The sequence below is a fragment of the Aythya fuligula genome, chromosome 19, assembly GCF_009819795.1.
Source record: "Aythya fuligula isolate bAytFul2 chromosome 19, bAytFul2.pri, whole genome shotgun sequence".
NCBI lineage: Eukaryota > Metazoa > Chordata > Aves > Anseriformes > Anatidae > Aythya > Aythya fuligula.
Genome location: NC_045577.1, coordinates 9,766,460 through 9,789,782, shown reverse-complemented (window position 1 = coordinate 9,789,782; position 23,323 = coordinate 9,766,460). Strand labels below are relative to the sequence as shown.

General features: G+C 58.6%; 2 protein-coding genes across 3 annotated transcripts in view; both read left to right on the top strand.

Annotated features, from left to right (window-relative positions):
* ARRDC1 (arrestin domain containing 1) overlaps positions 1–14,591 on the top strand; it is a 32,518-nt gene extending 17,927 nt beyond the window's left edge. The window contains exons 3-8 of the mRNA XM_032200375.1: positions 7,474–7,524; positions 7,925–8,079; positions 8,567–8,749; positions 9,125–9,301; positions 9,767–10,172; positions 10,900–14,591. Of these exons, the coding sequence (XP_032056266.1) occupies positions 7,474–7,524; positions 7,925–8,079; positions 8,567–8,749; positions 9,125–9,301; positions 9,767–10,172; positions 10,900–10,964 (1,037 nt within the window). The 3' untranslated portion in view covers positions 10,965–14,591. The remainder of the gene's footprint in view (positions 1–7,473; positions 7,525–7,924; positions 8,080–8,566; positions 8,750–9,124; positions 9,302–9,766; positions 10,173–10,899) is intronic.
* A 2,324-nt stretch (positions 14,592–16,915) lies between these two features.
* EHMT1 (euchromatic histone lysine methyltransferase 1) overlaps positions 16,916–23,323 on the top strand; it is a 112,899-nt gene continuing 106,491 nt past the window's right edge. The window contains exon 1 of one of the 2 annotated variants that reach the window (XM_032200115.1): positions 16,916–16,959. In XM_032200115.1, coding sequence (XP_032056006.1) covers positions 16,939–16,959 — 21 coding nt within the window. In that variant the 5' untranslated portion in view covers positions 16,916–16,938. Of the gene's footprint in view, positions 16,960–19,429; positions 19,545–23,323 lie in introns of those variants that run through there. The other variant, XM_032200119.1, reaches the window with a different exon arrangement.

Sequence of the window (23,323 nt, the reverse complement as noted above, 5' to 3'; positions counted from 1 at the left end):
GCAGTAACAGCACCTTCAGCCCAGGAAAACCACGTGGAAAGAGCTGCAGTCGCCGTGGGTCGCAGCAGCTTTCTCAGCACTTCCCAGTTTCTTGCCTCAATAGATCACTGTTAATCCTCAGAAATTTCTGCAGCGTCGCCGTGCTGCCAGATCCTACTAATTCTTTGCAAATGTCACCGAAAACTGCTGATCCAGGGCTCTGTAAGCAGCAGAGCCTTCACTGCAGCCACACTGCTGGGCGCTCCGGTGTGTCTTCTTCCTGTGTGTGCCCCTCCTGCCTTACAGTAAGGTTGCTCTCGGCAGCACCAGCCACGTGGGAGCACCGGAGGTTCTTCCTGCTGCGTGTTTGCTTGCACACAGACCTGGCGTGAGCACGGTGCAGCTTGGAAGGGGAGCCTGGAGCTGCACACACTCTCGCTCTGCCCACCAGGGGCTGAACCCAACGCCGAGCCCTTCACCTGCAGGTCTGGCTGTGCTGGCAGTCAGGGCTGTTCCCTCCGAGGCACTGCTGCAGGGCCGCTGCCAGCAGATGTGTGCGTTTACCCTCCTTTGAGGTTTGTAATCCCGTGTATTAGCTTAATCCGCCGGAGACCGAGTTGGAGTCCTCGTGCTAATGCTGCGCTGGCCCCGCGTTGCCCGGAGCGCCCTGGCACAGGCGGGATTAATGCTTCCCGGCTGATGCCTCTGAGAGCAAGAGGAGCCCTGGTCTCGTGCACGCCTCGTTTGCAGTGTGAGGCTGCGAGGAGAGGCGAGGAGGGCAGGGCTGTGTGGGGTGCTGGCGGGCTGCAGGGCCCCGCCTGCTGTTGCGTGGCACGGGGCTGCCTTCTGCTGTGCTCCAAAATATCAGACACCGACCTGTGCCTCTCCCAGCCCCCACCTGGACACCAACCCCGACAGCTTCAGGAGGGATCCCAAGCTGTGCGTCTGCAGCACTGCCACCAGCTGAGCTCTCCTTGTTTTGGGGTGTCGGGGGGCTGGCAGCAGGGGCTCGCATCGGCACGGGCAGGGGAACGGGGGCACCAGGCACCAGCCCGTGCTGCGTGCCTTGGCCAGCAGCGTTAATGCATCACTCAGTGAGTAGCCAGAGAGGAATTGCCATATGGCCGGGCCTGCTGTTCCTCTGTTACCAGAACCAAGAGATTCGGGCAGGCCAAAAGCTCAGCTCGTCGGGGCTCTGGAGCAGCAGCGGCTGCTGGCCCCTGGTGCCAGCTGGGAGCTGGGGGTCGGGGCAGGAGCTGGCTCCTGCACCCAGGTGGAGGACCCCTACCTCCTGGTCACAGCTACGGAGCAGGTCGCACCCTCCTCCACGGGGAGCAGAGGGAGCGATGCAGCAGGTATTCATGCTTTTAGCCCTTGTTGAGCTGCAGACGAAGCCTGGCGAGGCGGGTTGAGGTGTGTTGTACCCTGTGCTGCCGCTCCAGCTGTCTGGCCCCGCAGGCTCCTGCGTGCTCAGACGTCTGGGCTGTCTCTCCCAGTGCATCGGAGCGTGGGATTTCGTGGGGGTGAGTAACAAGGCTTGACTGAGGCTGTGTGTGTGTGTGTTGGTGGCCGAGGCATCTCCCTGCCCTCTGCTGGCTTCTCTCCAGCTCCGTGCCCCGCTGGCTTTGTCCCGGTGGCAGTCACCCTGCTGGGAAGCAGGCAGGCTGCTGCGGAGGTGCAAGAGGTGCTGCGAGGCGTGGAGCTCCTGGCCCCTGCAGGGAATTGGGGTGGAATTGCTGGGGCTGTGGGACAGAGCTGGCAGGAGGCGTTTGGCCAATGTCTCTGTGCTGGTTTGAACCCGTGGCCCAGGCAGGTCTGGCTCCACCTGTAGGGTAAGAGCAGCTTGCCCGTGTGAGCTGCCAGTGGGAAAACTGCAGAAAAACCCGTGGAGCGCTGGTTTCCTTGTTCCTGCACCCCAGCCTTGGCTGCTGCCACTTCTCCCTGCACGGCACGGGGCACGGCGCTGCCCTCGCCCTCATTGCTGTCAGCACCGGGCGCACCTGAGCTGTAGCAGGGGGGGCCCGGCCCCGATCACTTGTTCAGCAGTGCAAATACCGGCAGGCTGTGGTTTCTCCCCCTCCCACAGTCACAATAGTGTCCTGTTTTCTCAGTGCCCGTGCCTTGAGCAGGATGGAGGCAGCGTGCTGGCTTGCAGGGAGCACGGGCAGACCTTGGTGGGTCCGTCCAGCCCTGTCTGTGGGTGCACCCAGCTCCGGGGCTGGCTCGGGACCACGCTCAGCTTGAGCTTTGCACGGGAGTGCTGCGTGGCCCTGGGGAGAGCCTGTGAACCTCCATCCCTCCACGGCACAGGGAGAGCCCAGCTGCACCCCAGGCACCTCCTGGGCACCCAGGGGAGGGCTTGCTGCGGATTGATGAGTTTCCCTTCTGCACACCATGGACCAAGCCCTCCCTGCCCTCCTCCCGACGAGCAAACAGCCCCTGTCCAAACGTGGCAGGGGACCAGCGGGGCGGAGAAAGGGAGAGTCCCTCTGCGGCCTGACAAATCCCCGCTGGCAGCAGAAGCAAGAAGGGAAATCTCCAAGGTCTTCCTGTGCTCTCCGTGCCGTTAGCGTGTCCCCGCTACTCCGGGTTTGTTGTTTTCCCAGCTGTGGCAGGCTGTCGGGGCCGCAGCTCCTTTCTCTCCAGGAATTTTTAGGGAGGATGTTTCCAGCACGGGAGCAGCCGAGCCCCCTGGCTCAGCTCCTATCGGGAGGAAAGGTACAGCCCCGTGGCAGAGCCCTGCTAATCCAGCTGCCTCCGCTGCCTAATGACTTTCTCAAGGTATTTTTAGCTGTACGTAAATGTAAACTTCAGGAAAAGCTTGTGTGCCTGAATACACAGTGGCCTTTGTTTGAGCTTCAGGGAAGGGTGAGGTAATGGCTGAGCCAGGCTGGGGTGGCCTGCACGGCCCTTTCCCCTGGCTTTGTGCATTTAAAAGCTGCTCAGGAGCTCTGGGGCGTGCTGTGTACTGCCAGGGCCACCCCGGTCCCTCACTGGAGCGTGTCCTTAGGGAAGACCCTGCTCCCGAGGCAGCTCTGCCTTCCCAAAGGGCTGAGGCAGTGTCTGCATGCTGGGACAGCCACCAGAGGAAACCTTTGGACTTCTCTCAGCTGCCAGCAGCGGTCTCTGTTCTGAATCCAGCCTGGGTGTCCCACTGCCACTGTGGGGCCGTGGTGCACGAGGACAGCCTGGCCGTGCTGCCTCCAACCTGTGCCAGAGCGAGGGCAAGCGCTGCGTGTCCCTCGCAGGGTGCCAGGGTGGCTTCTGGTGCCAATTTCCAGGTGAGAGAACTGCGGTGGCTGGGGCAAGGTCAGCCCGTGCCCAGCCTGTGCCCACAGGGTGACCGGGACAGGGGCAGCTGCAGATTGTCCCCTTTGTAACCAGCAGTGCCAGCGTTTGGGCTGGGAGCACAGCCTGTGAGGCAGAGCTGCCAGCTGGGGAGCCCAGGGGTAGCTGTCCCCTCCTTGCCCCAGTACAGGGGGTCTGTGCACTGGGGTCGCCGGCTTCCCCACTGCCAAAGCCTCCCGACACGTGGCCAAATCCTGAAATGGCTCTGTGATCCCGGGCGAGGCAGGCACGGAGCTACCTCTGTGCCCGTGCCGGGGGGATCCCTTCCAGCAGAGGCGAGCAGGAGCCCCGGGAGCAGCTCAGCGTGGGGCTGCTGCCAGATGCCTGCCCCTGTCCCGCAGGAGCCGGGCTTCCCGGCAGCCCTGCTGCTCTGTCAGGTGCCCGAACACACCCGTGCTTTCGTGGGAGCCTCTCGTTTGGTCAGGATCTTCTGTTTTTCTTCTATTTTTTTTCTCCCTTGTCCCAGGAATGGCTCTGGCCCTGAGGTGCTGTGCTCGTCCCGCTGTGCAGGCTCCTGGATGCGGCTGCAGGTGCCCGGGCTGGTGCTCACAGCCCACCTGCTCCAGCGGCCCCCACGCTCTCACTACGGGCAAGAAACGTGGGTGTTTGGGGGGAGCTGGGGCACTGTGAGCACCCAGCCCTTCGTTAGCTGGGCACGGCGGCTCTCAGGGCTGGCACGGGGCTGCTCCAGGCTGTTGGGGTGGCAGGGGAAGGAGGGTGTGTGAGGAAAGGCTCAGGCCTGAAAACCAGGGCTGCTGCCAATTGCCTGCAGCATCTCCCTGCTTAACGGAGCTGAGAGCAGGGCTCGTGGCGTTTCCCTGGCTCGCTGCAGCTCTCAGTTAATGCTGGTGCTCGGGTTTGGTCTGGGTGCTCTGTGATGAGCTCTGCTCGGGTGATGTGTTTGGGGTCTGGGCAATGGTATCGGTACCACCAAGTGCTGGTGGCTCCCCGAGCCCAGCCGCATCCCCTGCGAGTGGCTTGGGCCTGGCAGCGTGCCCCTGCCTGGTGCTGCACGGGGCAGGCTTCATCTCTTGTCCCACGCAATTTTAAGGACATTTAAAACTGGAAACTGAGGGCACGAAGGGCTGGCAGGTTCGCTTCCAGCCCGGCTCTGTTTGGTGGCTGTGGGCTGGGCAGGAGCCAGGCTGAAATCATGTCCTGGGGCGTGCAGAGAGCAAGGACCTGGCTGTGAGGCCACAGCTTTGCATGGAGCCCCACAAAATCTTGGGCCAGTGACCAAGCACCGGGTTAGTTAGCAAGGCTTTACCCTATAATCAGTGAAGGCACCAGGCTCCCACACTGCTGCCTTTCACCCAGGCAGACTCTCCCCAGCAGGGAGCAGGAGCCCGGGGTGGCTGGAGGCAGCGCAGGCGTTGAGTTGCTTTCTGCCTCCACCTTGTGACAAGCCGGCACGCTGCATTCAGCCTCCATTCAGCTTCTGTCTGGGGAACCGGGAGAGGAATCACCAGGAGAGTGTTGTGGTGGGGTGAGGGGAATGAGCAAGCCCCCCCTTCCATCCTGCACGGCCACCTCTCGCCTCTCCTCGGCTCCCTCGGCAGCAGCCCCAGCCCGGCTGTGTTGGTGCTGTGCCAAGCTGGAAGCAAACCCTCTGGTGTGTACACACAGCCAACAAACGTGGAAAACCCGCTGCGTCTCGGTGCCTGTCTGATGGCAGGCGGCCTGGGGAGCTGCCCGATGCTGCCAGGTCACGCTGTGGGCTCGGTTTGGGGTCACTGCTGTCCTGGGAGGGGTGTGGGATCCAGCTGGGGAGGGTGGGTTGGGGGATCCTGGCGTTGTAGCTGTGGTTTTAGCTGCGTTTTGGCTCTGCTCTGTGCCCTCGAGGCTGCTGTTGGGGAGTGAGATCGCTGAAGAAAACCAGCGCTGAGGTTTGAGCTTCCAGCGCTGGGCTGCAGCCAGGGGCTGGGAGCCCGCAGCCCTCCCCGAAGCGCTCGGTGCCGCGGGGGGGAATTCACGGCCTCGGTTTGCTCGCAGGCTCCTCTCCCCACTCAGCCTGCCTGGCCTCTTGCTGCCAGTGTGTGGCTCTGCAAGGACAGCAGGGGTCTCCTCTGGACAGGGGGGGGGTCAAAGCTGGGACTGGGGGTGAGTTCTCCATCAGGCTTGGCACCCACACCATGGCATGGCTCTGCCCAAGGGAAGGACTCTGGAGGACCGGGACGGTGGGGATGACAAACTCCCAACCGACCCTGAACGTGTGCGGGATTTGCTACTCCACCTGGATCCCTACAAGTCCATGGGTCCGGATGGGATTCATCCCTGGGTGCTGAAAGAGCTGGCGGATGTCATCGCGGAACCTCTCTCAATTATTTTTCAACGATCCTGGGAATTTGGAGAGGTCCCGGTAGACTGGAAGCTGGCAAATGTTGTGCCGATTTTCAAGAAGGGTCAGAAAGAAGACCCTAGCAATTACAGGCCTGTCAGTCTCACGTCAGTGCCTGGTAAAATCATGGAGAAGATGGTTCTCGGACTTATTGAGGCACACCTGGGGGACAAAGCAGTCATTGGTCCCAGCCAGCATGGGTTTGTGAAGGGTAGGTCCTGCCTAACTAACCTGATTTCCTTTTATGATAAGATCACCCATATGGTGGACCAAGGGAAACCAGCTGATGTGATTTTTTTGGACTTCAGCAAGGCTTTTGACACGGTTTCCCATAGGATCCTACTGGACAAAATGTCCACCATACAGCTAAATAAAAACATCATACGATGGGTGAGCAATTGGCTAACGGGCAGGGCCCAAAGGGTTATGGTAAATGGGGCTGTGTCAGGCTGGCGGGCGGTCACCAGTGGGGTCCCTCAGGGCTCCATTTTAGGGCCGGTACTTTTCAATATTTTTATAAACGATCTGGATGTAGGAATAGAGGGTATTTTGAGCAAGTTTGCTGATGACACCAAACTTGGAGGAGTTGTGGACTCAAATGAGGGCGTAAAGGCCTTACAGAGGGATCTGGACAGGTTGGAGAGCTGGGCGATCACCAACCGCATGAAGTTCAATAAGAGCAAGTGCCAGGTCCTGCACCTGGGACGGGGAAACCCTGGCTGCACGTACAGACTGGGCGATGAGACGCTGGAGAGCAGCCTAGAAGAGAGGGATCTGGGGGTCGTGGTAGACAGCAAGTTGAATATGAGCCAGCAGTGTGCCCTGGCAGCCAGGAGGGCCAACCGTGTCCTGGGGTGCATCAAGCACGGCATCGCTAGTAGGTCAAGGGAGGTGATTGTCCCGCTCTACTCTGCGCTGTGCGGCCTCACCTCGAGTACTGTGTGCAGCTCTGGGCACCACAGTATAAAAAGGACATGAAACTGTTGGAGAGTGTCCAGAGGAGGGCTACGAAGATGGTGAAAGGCCTTGAGGGGAAGACGTACGAGGAACGGCTGAGGTCACTGGGCCTGTTCAGCCTGGAGAAGAGGAGGCTGAGGAGACCTCATCACAGTCTACAACTTCCTCGTAAGGGGGTGTCGAGAGGCAGGAGACCTTTTCTCCATTAACACCAGTGACAGGACCCGCGGGAACGGGGTTAAGCTGAGGCAGGGGAAATTTAGGCTGGACGTCAGGAGGGGGTTCTTCACAGAGAGGGTGGTTGCACACTGGAACAGGCTCCCCAGGGAAGTGGTCACTGCACCGAGCCTGTCTGAATTTAAGAAGAGATTGGACTGTGCACTTAGTCACATGGTCTGAACTTTTGGGTAGACCTGTGCGGTGTCAAGAGTTGGACTTGATGATCCTTAAGGGTCCCTTCCAACTCAGGATATTCTATGATTCTATGATTCTATGACTCAGCATCCCCTCTCCGTGCCCTGGCAGCAGGCTGGGGCTCACTACCCCGGGAAGCGTTCTCTTGCACCAGCATCCCTTCGGCTGTGCCCCAGCTGACTTTATTTCCAGAGTGTCTTACCCTAGAACTCGTTGGGAATGGGGACCTCTCCTGACCCCAGGGGAGGTGGGTGGCAGCGGGGGAGCTGCTTGCTGGGCCTGGAGGGTGAGCGTGGTGGTGTTGGTGGGGTGAAGGCAGCTGAAGGAGTTGTGTGGCATTCCCCTGGCAGTGGCCTCTGTCACCAGAAGCTCGTGCTCCAGAAATGCCCTTCCAAGGTGATGACCTGCCCCTTACCTCTTCCTCTTGTTTCCCACAGGAGTCCTTTCAGCTGGGGAGCACAACTTTTCCTTCCAGTTCCTGCTGCCAGGTACGATGCAGACGACCAGCTGAAGGCTCTGCTGTGTGAGCCATGGCTCTGCCCGCCTCGGGAGCTGTGCTGAGCCCTGGGCTGCCTGGCAGAGGGGGGCTGGCGGCGAGGCCCAGATGTGCTGGATTCTGACACATCCGAGCATCTCTGCGGGCTCTCAGGGGGGCTCCTGGCCGTCTGTCCTGCCCGCAGCACGTTCTGCTGTGGTGTGGGGGTGCCTCCTGCAAGGAGATCACAGCACAGTCACTGGGTGACCCACGTGTTCAGCCCTTTTTTGGGAATTCTGCTCTGAGATACTTGCAGGACTCTTGAGGTGAAGAGGAAAGTTGTTTCAAGTTTGTCAATGCGTGGCTTGACTCAGTCTCACAACGCCTTTTCTTTTTCTCTCTCTCGACTCCAGCCTCTGCTCCTACATCATTTGAAGGCCCTTTTGGCAAGGTCCTCCATCAGGTGAAAGCTGTGATAGACACACCGCGCTTCTCCAAGGACTACAAGTGCAACAAGATCTTCTATGTCCTCTGCCCTCTCAACTTGAATGACATCCCTGATATCGAGGTAAGAGCAAGGCTTCAGTGCTCGTCCCTGCCACGTGTGAAGAGTGGGAATAACTGTGTGGTTGGGCACCTCTCTGACTGCACGTCCTGCTGTGCAAGAACAGGATGAGGGCTTCTGCTCCTGATTTATCCTGTCTTGCTTTCTGTCCCTGCCCTCTGTGATTTCTGGCTCCTCCACACATTACTTTGGAAGATGTAGGTGAATTTTCAGCATGCTGAGTGAGATGTCTGCCAAGAGCATTTTAGGACCAGTACCTACTTGTAGAAACCTGAGTTTGGGGAACTTTTTCCGAAGGGAAGAGACGCTGATAGGACAGCACGACTGGGGGGATGGAGGAGTGAGACCTGTTGTCTGTGGCAGTGCTGTGTCAGTGGTTCTTCGTGGCCTCTTAGACCAATATTTCTGCCTGCTTGTTTTGAATCTGAGCGTTTTCCTGGAGGTGTTCTGACTCCCTTGGGTCATCATCTCTGTCTCTGTCGTTCTGCAGCAGCCCAACACGATGTCGGTCACCAAGAAGTTCAACTACAAGCTTGTGAAAAGTGGCAATGTTATCCTGACCGCCACCTCCGATCTGAAAGGGTACATCGTGGGGCAGGTGATCCAGCTCCGCACAGACATCGAGAACAAATCGGGCCGGGACACCGGGGCTGTGGTGGCCAGCCTGCTCCAGGTAAGCTGAAAGGATGATCCCTCAGCTGGGCTGTACTCCACCTCCCTGAGGCTGCTGTGAGGCTGGTGCAGGTCTCACCACAGTGCACATCTCTTTGCATGTAGCTGAGAGGCGGCAGTGAGGAGTGCAGCCCTCTGGTTAGCTTTGTTTCTCTCCCTCTTCCTGGGGAAGGAGGTGGTAGGACACATCGTGCTTATACCGACTCAGCCCACTATGTAACAGTGGGTTATCCTGCCCTGTGACATGCACGTTAGGTTTGTACTCCTGCTGATTTGACAAAGCAGCTGGGTGGTTTTGTGTCCTGCCTTGCACTTGTGGGAGACAGAAGAACATCTGCAGTCCTCCTGCTAGCTGTGTTTAATTCTGTCTGCGCAGAAAGTGGCTTACAAATCCAAGCGCTGGATTTACGACCTGAGGACCATCGCGGAGGTGGAAGGCTCAGGAGTGAAAGCCTGGAAACACGCAGAATGGAAGGAACAGATCCTCGTCCCAGCACTGCCCCAGTCCATTTTGCAGGGCTGTAGCCTCATACACATCGACTACTACATCCAGGTGAGCACCCTGATGCTCTGGCAGGATCACAGAATCATCTAGGTTGGAAGAGACCTCCAAGATCACTGAGTCCAATCTCTGACCTAACACTAACCAGTCCTCCACTAAACCATATCACTCAGCTCTACATCTAAACGTCTTTTAAAGACCTCCAGGGATGGTGACTCAGCCACTTCCCAGGGCAGCCCATCCCAATGCCTCACAACCCTTTCAGTAAAGAAGTTCTTGGGCTGGGGGGGACCCTGTGCGTGTCGGGGGAGATGCAGCTCTGCTGAGGAACTTGGTGTGACTCGTTTTGCTGGTCAGTGCCTATGGGTGAGGCTGTCCTTGTGTTACTGTGCTCCCTTCTGCATCAAGCTCGGCTGCTTGAGCTCAGCAGATGTGTGGGGTGGGGGAGGCTTTGTCAGGTGAGGCTGACTGTGCTATGTACAACAGAGGATGCCACTGTTTTTCCTTCTTTTCCAGGTTTCCCTCAAGTCACCAGAGGTTTCAGTCACCCTTCCCATCTATATCGGTAACATCGCAGTGAACAGGGTCCCTCTGAGCCCCTCCCGATCTGTGCAGCACCTACCATCCGCAGTGGTCCCCAGCGCCCCCCCGGAGGAGGAGGAGGCTGCCAGCGGCTATCACCCCATGGACAATGTCTTGATCCCCACCAAAAGCCATTCCCAGCAGCAGCCATTCAGCTACGCCCCAGGACTGAGCTTCCAGGAAGCGGACTCTGAGCAGACGGGCTCCCCGAACCACCCCACGCTCTGCCTCTCGACGGGAGCCACCGTCCCTTACTACGCCGAGGGAAACGTGGTGCCCGTGCCCACTGCCAGCTCTCTCATTTTGCCTCCAGAGTACAGCACGTGGGGCTACCCGTACGGTGAGCATCCTGCTCCTGGGGCCTGAACAGGCTGGCGGTGCGATAGCAAATGTCTGCTGTGACGAGAGTCTCTTTGCTAGCTGAAGAGGTTGGAGCATGGGAATGTCAGCCCGGTGGGGCTGAACTCAGAGGGGATCGTGAGATCTCTCTGCCTGCCTTCTCCAGAGGCGTCCCCTCCCATGGCTGTGACAGCCAGCTGTCCGTTCCCACGTCTATGCTCATGCTGCCCTAGGCTCAGCGTGAGAGGATCTCCCTGTTCTGAAATGAGCTTTCAGCCTCCCACAGATATAAAAACTTCTTGGCTTGTGGCGAGGCTGGCAGGAGCAGAGCCAGGAAAGTGATGTAACTGAAATCTTATGTCTGCCTTGGAGTGGGCCTGCATCTGGTCTGGAGACAGAAGCTGTGGGGGCGGGCGCTGAGAGACTGTCCAGGACAGAAAAGCTTGGGGAAATCCCAGCAGGCTGCATTCCTCGAGTGGTGCTTGCCTGAGGTGGCAGAGAACAGCGGCGTGGCATGGTCCTGGCCAAAGAAACCCGTCTGTTAGCTCTGGGCTAACAAGAGATGCTCGGACATGTCACTCGTGGGGCAGGCTATGGGGTCCTGGAGAGATCGCTTGCGTGCATGTGTCAGCAGCTTGCTTTGCTCAGCACTGAGTTACACAGAGCGGGGTGCAGGGAGCCTCCCAAACTCCCACTATAACCACTCTTACTCTGTCTTTCCCCTGCAGAGGCGCCTCCATCCTACGAGCAGAGCTGCAGCAGTGCCAACTCCAGCATCAGCAACGGCAACTAGCCTCCCCTGCTTCGCGTCCCGCTGGCGCGATGGTTCACCGGCCTACTGCAAAGTCTGGTACAGCACAAGGCGTCTTTTTATCTCTGTGGCTGCTTGGCAGGGTAAATGGCACATCCCAGCCTGGGCTTTTTGAGTCACTTTCTTGGGAGGGGAAAAAACAAACAAAAGGGCAGCCAGAGCAGCCCGTCTGTGTGTATGTGTGTTTGTATAGGAGAGGTCTGAACCATCTCCTGCTGCATCAGGTGCTGGAGAAGTGCTTTTGCCCCAGGGATGCCCTCTGCAGCAGCCTGTGTTTCAAGTACTGTAGTCGACACTAACTGCTTTACTATCAAAGCACCTGCGATGCCTTATCTGAAATGCTCCTGACTTGGCACGTCTCCACTGTAGGTTGCAGGCAGGGCTGTGTGAACTTCCTTTCGTGGGCCATGTGCTCTCCGGAAATGCTTTAGGCAGCCCTCCCTCCCTGTCCTCGTGGGTCTCAAGCGTAGCTGAAACAGGTTTCTTGGAGTAAACAGGTTTGGAAGGCCAGGGACTGTTACAGAGCCAGAAGCACAAGCCCTTGCTGTACCGGTGTGGTGGGGTGAGTGACTGGCAGCCTTTGGTCCCCTGGCAGTGGGCTGGACCGCTGCCTGCTAGCGGTGAGTGGAGAACAGCCCCTGGCAGCGGGGAGCCTTTTCAGCAAGGGTAATTTCTCAGAAGCCCTGCAGGAGACAGACCGTCCTTGCTTGCTGCGAGGATGACCAGTACCAGGCAGGTCCCACGTCCCATCTCCTGCTCCTGCAGGATACCCTCTCCATCCCTGCTGCTGCTGCCTTAGGCAGGCCAGAATTACACGACAATCAAGTTACAGAAGTCTGTCTGATGCTACCTCTGCGTCTGCCCGAGGACCCCATCCGTGGAAGCCCTGCCTTCTGGGATCAGCCTCCCTCAAGGCTCAGCCTGCAGCCTCTCTGTCCGTGGTGCCACCCTGGTGCACGTGGCCTGGGGACGGTGCTCTCTGCGGGCTGGTGCTGGTTTGCTGCTTGCCTCCTGAGCCACCTTGAGCCACAGCAGGATGCAAAAACGAGTGAGTGGGAACACCGACTGCTACGCTTCATTTGCAGCCTCTGCTGGACCTGGCAGGTCAGGGGAAGAAGCTGGTGTACTGAAAACAACATTTTTTCTTTTGTGCTTTTTTTTTTTTCCCCTTGTTGTCTAGCTTTTTAGTATTGACTGCCCAAGCTGAGGAAACCACAAACCAGATACTCAGCTCAGAGCTGTAGGCATCCAGCCAAGGCTGAAATTGCAGACTGCACCTTTGGCACCTCTGAGAATTGGTCCCCACGCTTCCTCGTGCTGGGCAGGCAATATCTAACAAACCCGCTGTGAGCGCCACAGCCTCTGCCTCCTCACAGCCCTGGCAGGCAGCTGGGGACAAGCCCTGCTTTGCACTCTTCCTTTGCAAATGCTTTTTATTTCGTTTTATTTTATTTTAAAAGTGTTGAACTGCTTTAAGGATAGTGTAGAGAAGGTGCCGTTCTGAGCAGTGCTGGCACAACATGCACCAATGTTGAAAGAATGATTGTCATTGTCCCTAAATATATATATATATATGAGATAAAGTTTTGTTTTTAATGATTGAATTCATAAATACAAATTTTAATGCTGTATTTAATAAATTATTCGAAGAGAACTGCTGTGCTCTTTCATCCATTTCTGATGCTTACCCATCTGCCTGTTCATGCCAAATCCAGGACTGCACCTTGCTGATTTCTTACAAAACGAAGCAAGCTTTTTGCTCTCACCGGGCAGGTGGTGACTTCTGCCAAGGCAGCTCTGGGAAAACAGCCTAGGTGCCGTGCTGCGTGCCTGGCTCCAGCAGGAGGAGGGGGCTTGGCTCCGTGTGGGCTCAGCTCTGGAGCGAGCCCCCACTGCCCCGCAGCAGCGTGCAGTTCCCCAGCACCGTGCCCTGAAGCCGCAGCTTGCCGAGCTGGCCCACAGCTCTTACTCAGCAGAGTTCAGGTCAGGAGGAGGTGGAGTGCTGGGGAGGAAGGGGAGAGGGGACTCATCCTTCAGGAGGATGGAGGTGGAACAGCCGAGATCCGGCTGCTAGGGCTGGACGCTGCCAGCCTGTGCCCTCTCCTGAACAAGTCATTGGGAAGAATCTTACTCAAAATGGAAAGGAAGGCTCCTCCCCACCCCCACGGAGCTTGGTGATACCATGTCTGAAGCATGTAGGTGTTGTCTAGATGTTGTCCCTGCCAGCAGCCTCAGGCACGACCTGTCTCATACACAAGGCTCCTTGTTCGGCCTCTGCTCAACCCAGGCTTCTGCCCAGCTTTTATTATTTAGGACTCTCCCCTTTGCCTGGTGGTCTGTGCCTAGCATGAGAAACATTCCTGATGGGCAGGGCCTCGAGCCTGGCTGCCAAGCTGGCTCACCTAACTTATATTTGCCAGCAGCTGGCTGCTCCTTCAGTGCCTCTAGCTCTCTGTAGTGGCCCCTTTGCAAAGCAAGGAGCAGGCGGCACGCTGCCCTGGGGAGGGGTTCCTGCGGGCTTGGAGGGCACAGGATGGAGTCAGGCAAGGCCCTGGGGGCTGCTGCTGCTTTTGGGTGCTAGGGCTGGGCACGTGTAGCTCCCATAGGGAGAAACTACCAAGTCCTGTGAGCCAGCTCTGGCCGGGCTGCAGGAGGGTGGCACCCTAGGGTGGCACCCTGACATTGTGAGTGCTGTGCTCTTGTGCAAATGCACAGAAATTACTGGCAAAGCGCTGTGGTTTCCAACATTCCCATCCCAGCCCTGTGGCGGGGGTTGAAGATTGATGTAAAGAGCCTTGTTTGTGTCTCATGGACCTCTTAGAAATGGTTCAGGACTGCAGGAGGAAGAGTCCTCCTCCTCCTAAAGCTACCCGCAGTTGTGACCGGGTGCTGTGGCAGCAGGGTCCTCAGGGTCTGAGTACTTTGAGCAGTACTTTTGGGGGCAGAAAAGCAATGGCTGGGTGTATGTGCCCCTCTGGAAGGGGTGAGAGCTCTGTCCCTCCTGTCCTCTGCCTTGCTGCTGCCCCTTCTCTGCAGCCTCTCTGGTTTCAACCTCTTCAAGTCATGGGGAGCTCCTGTAGGCCCCTCATTCCCGACTCCTCTTTCTGAAGAGGAGTTGGGAATTTCTTTTTTCTACAATAAAGACCAAAAAAATCTGGTTCTGAACCCAACTCTGGGTAGAAAACGTTAGTATGTAGGAATTCATTTGAATTCCTGGCTCAATTTTTAAAGCAATTGTTTGTTCGTCTTGTTCAAAATGGGGAGGGGAAATGGCGGGGTGTGAGCAAAGCTGGTGAGATAATTGTTTCCAAACTCAGCATTCAATGGGAAATACCAAAAATATCATCACCCCCTTTCTACTGCTGCTGCTTTTTTTGTCCGGCATGTCTTTGTCCTTGTCCCACTCTCCACACGTGCAGCCTCCATAGCTGCGGCTTCCTCCTCGCTGCTCGTGTCCCACCAAGCTCCGCTTTGGCACCTGCTGCTGCTTCCCCACCTGCGTGCCGTGGGGCCGGGGGGAGGCCGCAGCCTCTGCCCCGCTCCCATCCATCTTCATCAAGCTGTCCGCGGGCTGCGGGCGCGTCCCCCAGCACGCTGCAGCTCTGCTGCCTCCCTTTGTCTGCAGCCTCTCGGCCGGCTCCCGTCCTGCCGGGGCTGCGATTCACGGGGTGAACAGGGAGCCGGGCCCTGAGCTGAGTTCATGGGGCTGCCAGCACTGGGAGGGCCATAAGGGCTTCGCCTCAACACCTCCTCCAGTTCTTTTCAGTGGACGCTGGGTTCTTTTTTAGCTTTCCGCTGAACTTTCGGGAGTTTTGTAAAAATATTTTCTGCTTGTGCCTGGGGAAGGAAGTTTTCTCAGACACAAGATGAAGGGTGCTCTGGGGCTGTTTGGTTTTTATTTCTGTGTTTTAATATACAGAACAGATATACAGAAATACAAATATACAGAAATTCTGTATTTTAATAGATTTCCAGCTGTCTGCATCAGGACCACGTCCCATCCCTCCTCCCTGGAAGGACTGATGGGGTCGAATGCTGAACACGGGTGCCCATCCTTGTCCGGCACCCGTGGCTGTGGTTCCCGGCTCTCTGGGTTCTCCTCACAGCTCTCGGGCTTTTATACAGCATTTCTGACGGCTCTGTACAACCCAACACTCTGTGCGACTGATTACATGCCTTTAAATACAAACGAAGGGTTTTACGTGTTTACCACGCTGTCGGGGGAGTGTTTGTGTCCCGGGGTTTTTAACCACCGAATGTAAAGGGCAGAAAACAAATAAAATTCTCCTTTTGTAAGGCCACGTCTGCCGTTCCTGAGGGGGAAGGGGGGGGATTGTGCCGGGCCTTTGGGGGCCCCGCTCGCACCTCAGGGCCTCGGGGCCCCCTCCCCAGCCCCGGGCAAGGCCCCCGGGCCGGGCTCCCCCCGCCGCTCCCCTCTCTGCAGGCGCCTCGCGGCCGGGCGGGGGCAGCAGCGGCCGGCACCGGGCGGAGCTCGGGGGCCGGGCCCCGGTGTGAGGCATGGGGGGGACGTGGCCGTGAGGGGACAGGGCCACGGGGACACGGCCACCCCCGACACCCGGCCGAAACGCCATGGGCAAGGGACACGGTGCCCAGGGAGCCGCTCCCCGGTGCTGACGCCGGTGTCTGGCTCTGGGAATCGCTCATTAGCGGCTGAACGAGGGTGGTGCTCGGCGCCCAGCTGGGTAACGCTCAGCCCTGCCCTGCGCTGCCCAGGGTTTGTGGCTGTGTCCCCAAGTCCCCCCCCGTGCTGAGCGCTCTGTTCCCACCTGGATCGTTATCTTCACGAGGGTGAGGGCGACAGGTGTCCCCGCGTGCCCTGGTGGGGATCGGGGTGTGCTGGGGACCCGCTGGCAGCGCTGGAGCCCCCGCCTTGGACACGGCACCTGTGGGGCGGCCGCGTCGCTCCCCTCCTGTCTGCACCCACCAGACGGTGCCAGCGTGGTTGAGATCAACACCCCTGTCCCTGTCCCTGTCCTGTTCTATCCCCATCCCATCCCCACCTCACCCTCGTTCCTGTCCTTGTCCCCATCCTGTCCCCATCCTGTCCCCATCCCACCCTGTCCCCATCCCACGCCCGCTGCTGCCTGTCTCCATCCCACCCATTCCCATCCCTGTCCCCATCCTATCCCCATTCCATCCTGCCCCCATTTCACCCCAATTGCTGTCCTCCCATCCTGTCCCTCTCTCCCACATCCCCGTCCCACTCCTGTTCCTGTCACCACACTGTCCCTGTCTCACCCTGTCCCCATCCTACCCCCATTCCTGTGTCCCCATCCTACCCTGTCCCCATCCCACGCCCGCTGCTGCCTGTCTCCATCCCACCCATTCCCATCCCTGTCCCCATCTCTGTCCCCATCCCACCCCCGTTCCTGTCACCACACTGTCCCCATCCCACCCCGCCTCCATCCTACCCCCATTCCTGCCCGTGTCCCCATCCTGTCCCCATTCCATCCTGCCCCCATTTCACCCCAATTACTGTCCCCCCATCCTGTCCCCCTCTCCCACATCCCCATCCCACTCCTGTTCCTGTCACCACACTGTCCCTGTCTCACCCCGTCCTCCCCCCATTCCTGTGTCCCCATCCTGTCCCCATCTCACCCCAATTGCTCTCCCTCCGTCCTGTCCCCTTCCCCCCATCCCCACCCCCATTGCTGTCCGTGTCCCCATCCTGTCCCTGTCCCCATCCTGTCCCCATTACTCCCCCCGTCCCGTCCCCGTCCCGTGTCCCCATCCCGCCCCCAGCCGTACGGCCCCCTCCCCATGGGCGCCGCCATGTTGCCGTACGGCGCGAGCGCCGCGCTGGGGGCCGCCATGCCGCGCCGCGCATGCGCCCTGCCGGGCGGAGCGCCTCCATTGAGAAGAACGAGGGGAGAGGGGCGGAGCCGGGGCGCGAGGAGCCGCCGCGGGGGCGGGGCTACGCTCCGGGGCTCCGGCCATGGCCACAGCGGATGCCGAGGTGAGTGCGGGCGGCGGCGTCCATCTGCCGGGCGGGGGGGGGAGGAGAGGGGGGGGTGCGAAGGGAAGGCGGCCGGGGCTGGGTTGGGTTGGGTTGGGTGGGGGGGGGGGGGCGCAGTGGTACGGCCCGGCGCCGGCCGCCTGGTGCCGCGGGCCGGGAGGGGGCCGTGCCCCCGCCGCGCCGTGGTTGGGTCCGGCCCCTCCGGGGGGAAGAATGTGGGCGCCGCTGCCATTGTGTGCGGGGGGGGCCCGGGACTCTGTATAAGTCACACCCCTCCGCGGCCCGGCCGGTGGTATGGGCCATGCAGGGTCCGGGGTTCCCCCCCCCCCCTCCCCTTCCCATACAGGCGGCCGCGGCGGGGAGCGGCGCCGGCGCCATCCAGGTTCCGGGGCCGCCCCCCCCCCCATCCATAGAAGCGGCGGGGCTCGGGGCGGCGCCATGCAGGGTCCGGGGCCCGGCGGGGCCGCTGCTGCTGCCCAGCGCCATGCAGGGCCCGGGGCGGCGGCGGGGCGGGGGCAGCCGCTGCCATGCAGGGTCCGGGGCCCGGCGGCAGCGGGGAGCTGCGGGGCCGCCGGGGGCCGGGGGCAGCCCCGTTGTGGGGCGGGGGGGGGGGGGGGGGCTGGGGGCCGTGCGGGGCTGCAGGGGCTGAGCGGGGCTGAGCGGGGCTGAGCGGGGCCGCTCGCACAAAGCCTCGGGGCTGCCCGCACCGGGCACGGCCACGTGTCGGTGACACGGGCACGGCCGCGGGTCACACGCTGAGGGCACGGCCACCCCCCGGCCGCCCCCCGCCCGGCCCCGTCCCAGCCAAAAACGGCCTCAGGGTGGGAACGCGGAGATGTCTCTGCTCGGGCAGCAGCCAGGCACTGGGATGGGTCCACCAGGGGGGTGTTGGTGGGGGCACCGTCCCTGGGGGTGCCCTGGGACGTGGTGCCCGGGGACAGGGTCAGTGGTGGGGGTGGGGGTGGATGTCGGGGTGGTCCCAGCAGGTGCTGCTGGAGGTCTCCTCCAGCCCTGCCCCTGCAGGACACACACCGTGCCCAAAGGGCTGCTCTGGGGCTGGCTGTGGGCACGGTGTGTGACCCATACAGCAGCAGGGCTGCCCTTGTCTGAGTGCTGTCCGAGCCTTTTCTCCTCCTGCTCTCGGTTCCGTCACATCCACATCACGGCCTGCTCCCTGCCTGGCTTTGGGCTGTGCCTATGGCCGGGTGCTGTGGTGCAGGAGAAGCACAAGCCCACAGGTGGTCCCCTGGCTCTGTGGCCTGGTGTTGCCTTCAGCTCCCTTCAGCTGTTGCAGGGCGATGCACGGCCCACAGCTCCGCAGCTCCTCGTGCCCAGGTTTGGCCCTGAAATGCAGACACACACCTCCTGTGAGGGGGCTTGTCCCAGCAGTCCCGGCTGGGCCTGCCGTGTGGGGAGCGTTGGGAAGCGTTGCTCTTAGGGCCAGGCTTAATGCCCACAGATGTTGCCGTGGATTACGGGGAGGGAACGGTGACTCCTTTGGAGTTTAATTCCTCCCCTCCCCCTTAGGCTGAGTTAAATCTGGGGCCAGCTCTGGCTTTGCTTATACCCCTCTGAGGCCAGAGGGTGGAAGCTGGTGGCTGTAAATGCAGCTGGGATGTGGAGCCTGCACTAGGTGCTCTGCGCAGGGGAAAGCAGGGGCTGGCATCCCACAGCTGCAGCATGAGACGGAGCAGAAGCGAGGGGCTGTTTGACTCGGTAGCCAGGGGCACAGAGGTGCAGTCCTGGGGGAAGGTGTGAGCCCGGAGCTGGGGGGCTCTGGGGGGCTGGAAGGGCCCCACCGTGTGCCTGCAGTGAGCTCCCACGCCAGCCTCTGCAGGCAGAGCTCTGGCAGCCCGTGGGCTGAAGATAAAACCTTGCGGGACAGACCAGCTCCTGGCCAAACTGTGGGGCTAGTGCGTGAGGGAGAAGCTCTGCGAGCACCGAGGCTTCACCTGCTCTCAGAGGGGAGCCGCAGTGCTGGTGCCTTCTGGCCGCCTCGCGGCTGAGCTGCAGTCACTGACTGCCCCGCTGCAGAGACGGGTTGTGCTGCTGCCTTCCTTTGGCAGGTCTCTCGTATCCTGTCTGCTCTGGTGCTTTTACGTGTTTTAGACCTACTGTGAATGCAGGGCTAAAATTAAAGTTTGAGGGACTGAGTTTACCTCGCTCAGCAAGTTTTAGGATAGCAGAAGTTCACTGAGTTTGACGCTGCTACTCCAGTTCCCATCAGTTCTAGTGTAAAGAGAATCATCTGACTGTGTGTTTCCCGAAATGATCATTCAGTGTGAGCTTGAAAACACAGATTTCAAGCCACAATGTTTTTCCTCAGGCTCATGCTCACCTCAGGAAGGCTGGTGCCTGCATGCTGAGCAGGAAGCAAGGTGTGCGTGTGGCTTTGAATGAAGTGGTTCTCCTCAGAAGTTACACTGCATTTTTCATCATTTTTTTTTCCTGTCTGTTCAGATCTGTAACATCTTTTTTTTTCTGGAGATGCAGCTTTGATCTTTAAAGCGAAGAGACGGCGTGCAAGCCACAGAGAGGACAGATTTCCCCACTGTTCAGCACCCTGAGCTGAGAGCGGATCCTCGGTGAGTTCAGCACCTGGCCGCTCCCCACGTTTTGAAGGCGAGGGCTCGCCAGCCCGAGCGGTTTTGAAAATCAGGCTCGCGATGCTGCGGCTTCGCCCCGGCTTTGATCCTTGCTCTCATCCCCTTAGCCAGCTGGTGCTGGGAGCACGCTGTAGGCAGTCCTCCGCCTGTGCAATGAACTCCCTACTGGATTAAGGGGCAACATTCACTCATGTCAAAGAGCTTCCTATTCATGGGTCCCTGGCTGGAAGGAGGTTGCTGTAATAGGCCACCGAGTGCAGGAGTGATAATAGGAGAAGCCAGGACCTAATGAGCAGTGCCTTTGAGCAGTCAGCACGCAGACGATTTTCTTCGGTTTCCCGCTTTCTGTTTTGCAGGTGACGCAAAGTCCAGGGCTCCTTTCAGGCCTGCCCTGCCCTTCCTCCTCTCTCATTTACTCCTGCCAGCTGGTGTCACAGGCGAGGAGAGGGCTCTGCTCTGCTTTCCCAGGGCCGCTGCCTTCAGCACGGAGTCTGTCAGTGAGCTGCCTCAGGAAACCTCGGTGCATTTTAAACCCTGTCCTCTTTTTCTCCTTTGTGAGCTGCCTGGGAGCCGGCCTGTCTTGTGGCTGCGGGGCAGAAGTTCCCTGCCTGGGGGCAGCGGGGTGTGATGGTACTGCATTGATGGGAGACCCCCACACAGGATTAATGTATGGGTTTCAGTTGGGTCAGCTTTAACACGCTGTGCAACATTTTAGCAGCAGTTTGTGTGAGGAGAGGGGTTCCTGCCCTGCTTGTGCCATCTGGTAAGGGCAGGAAAGTTTGTAACTGCTTCAGAGGCTTTGACATAAGGGTTACTTTGCTAATATGTTAAAATTGCGCCCTGCCTTGGGCTCTGACGAAATGTTACGGCCCCAAATAGGTGCTAACATCTCCTTCCCCAGCAGGAGCTCTCCCTACTGTACCTGGGCTGTGCTGAGCCAGCTGACAGCTGACAGGGGCTGCTTGTGGACCGTCCTTTCCTTCCATGTGCACAAACTTTAAATGACAACAGGTTGGGCAAATGCGACTTGTGAAGTTTTAAGAAAACAACTGAAGGGCTCGTTTGAGGCTAAGCTGATGTGGCTGAGCCAACGTGACTGAAGGAAGCGTCTGAAGAACAGTTTGTCAGGTCAGGGCAGAATCAAAGGCCTGGTTTGTACTTTGACAGAGCCCTTCCAGAGTGATTATGCTGGCTGGAAAGGAGGATGTTTCTTTTTCTTTGCTGAAATAGTAACAGTAATAAAAGTCCTTGCTGCGGACATAGCTCTGTTAGCTTAGGGGTGATTTCAGGGTAGCTCTTTTTGCTTTCTGAAGCAGAGGCTGGGGGTACCTTTGAGAAGTTTTGCAGACTTAGTTGTCTGTCTACAAATGCAAAAGAATTGCTCTCCCCTCCGCCGTAGCTGTGCCAGCAGAAGGCCTCACAGAGGTGCAGGTAGCAGCAGGACGAGGGGCAGCAGCTCTTCCATGGCGGGGCCGCTCGGGGCCGTGCAGGCAGGGAGCTGGGTGAGCCCTCATCCCACAGCCAGCCCCAGCACCTTGTAGCAGTGAGTGCAGCGCCCGAGCCCTGGGGTTTTGCACTTCCATACGTGCCTCTCTGCTCCAGAAGCGGGGCTGGGAGGGGGTGGGAGCAGCCTGCGGTCCTGCTGCCTTTCCCTCGCAAAGTGCTGAAGCAGCACGCTGCTGCTGTGTGTTTTGGGCCTCTGGGGCCCAGAAAAGGAGGAGGTGGCAGGGGGTTGTTCCCACAGAGGCAGGGGTTTTACTGGAGGGTGAGCAAGAGGCGCTGCCACCGCTGCTCTGCCACCTTCAATGGGAGAAGGGCTTGCAGGGACAGTTCCTGCTCCTTTCGGTGAGGCCGGATCCCCTGGGGAGGGGGGGTTAGTTTTCCCCAGGCTCTGCTGGCCTGGCCCCTGTTCTGGGAGCACGCTTTGTGCAGGTCTGCGAGGGGTTTGGGGACCCTTTGAGTGCTCCAAGCAGTGCTTTGCTGGAGATTCCCCCTCCGTGTCTGTCTGAAAGGCTCACCGAGCTGTCTGTGCCTCGGGTCGGGCTAGAAGATGTGCGAGCTGTCCCTGCTCCGCCTGTGGGCAGGCACCGCGCGCCGTGACGGATGGGGGCTGGCTCAAGTGGCAAAGTAAATCCGACAGGGAGGGGAAGAGTTTGCTGGCTTAGCCTGGCTGCCAAGCTCTGTGAAATGCATATAAACCCAGAATAAACTGTGCTTATAAAAGCTCTTGACGCTAGTATCACTGTGTCTAAAATAGAAAGGCTTTCCTGCTTTTAATTAAAAACTTCTAGCATAGGCAAAGTACCAAGGACGTGCGATGTGTCCTCTTTTCAAGCCGGAAGCGCTCTTCCAAGAGGATTCCTGTTTCCCACCTGATCCTCGCCATGCCTGGCTGGCTCCCACCAGGCAGCATTGCCCGAGGTTGCGTTTCAGCTGGTTTGGCTCCACGCAGCAGTCGCTGTTCAAAAACTCAGCCCAGCATGTCGAGCAGCGGGGCTGAGCTGCCCGGGTGCAGGAAGGACTGGCCTGGGGCTGGAGGTGCGCTATTAAAGATTAAATCCATCCTTTTCAGTGTCATATCCCCTTCTCGAGGGAGAGCTCTCGGAGGCAGTGGTGAGCAGTGTCAGCTCAGGACAGGGAGGCAGCGAGTGGGATGGACTGGTAGAGCAGAAAATTCAGGTCCGCTTCTGTTTGCATACGGCTCATCATCCTGCAGAGCTCAGGGAAAGGGAGGGAGTCTGCAGGTGGCACAGCTGGGGAGGAAGTAAATAGAGAGCGAGATAACCAGGCTGACATGGCCAGGCTCAGAATAAAGCCAGGTAAGCGACTTACCCATTTGTTACAGGGAAATGTAAAATTATGCAAACAGGGATGAAAATATCCAAAGAGATTAGAGCTTCTTGGGTCAGAAGGGCCAGAGCATGAGCCAGGAGATGGTTACGAGCTGCTGGCACTAAGAATTCAAAACCGGCAGCAGGGAGCTGGAGAGCTGAGCAAATTGAGGTAAGTGGAAATAACTGTGAAGCCCAAAGACTACAGCAATCCCTTACCTGTCATGTGGGACGAAGTATTTGAGCCAAGTCCAGCAGGCTCGTGATTCTGCAGGAAAACGGGCCTGCTCGTGCTCGTCTCCTTAAAACGAGGAGGAACATGGAGCTTATTTCTTCTGAGAACAGCCAGGGTGAATGCGACGGCTTGTGCCACCCACAGAGCCTGAGGAAAGAGCCCGGGCACAGCCATGGAGAGAGAGCCCAGGGGGCTGACGTGGAATATTCTGTACTTTGGCCTTGCTTCAGTTAAGAGAAAAAGCCCGTGTGTCAATCAGAGTGCTTCTTTGGCTCTCTAATTCATCTCAGAACTTGAGCGTAGACGTGAACAGATGTGTTTCAGCATGTTGGCTGGCCAAAGGGAGCCCTGGTCTCTCTAGGATTGTTGACCAGGATCTGCTGATGCTTTGAACACAGCCCTGAATCCTGTGAAACATTGTTTTTTCTCTTTTTTTTTTTTTTTTTAAGCATGAGCTCCTGGGTTCTCGAGAGTCTCAGCTGCCTTCTCCCTCTCCAGTTGTTTCTAGCCTTTGCAGTTTCAGAGGAAGCTTTAATAGGTAATTTCTCCCAAGGGCTCCAAGCCAGAAGGCAAATTACCCAGATGTTTTAACCAATTTCAGCAGTAACTGGGGATGTTTCATACTGCTGACCGAAGGCATTCAGAAGCTATAGTCAGGTCCTCTCAAAAATCATAATATTGTTTCAAGAAGT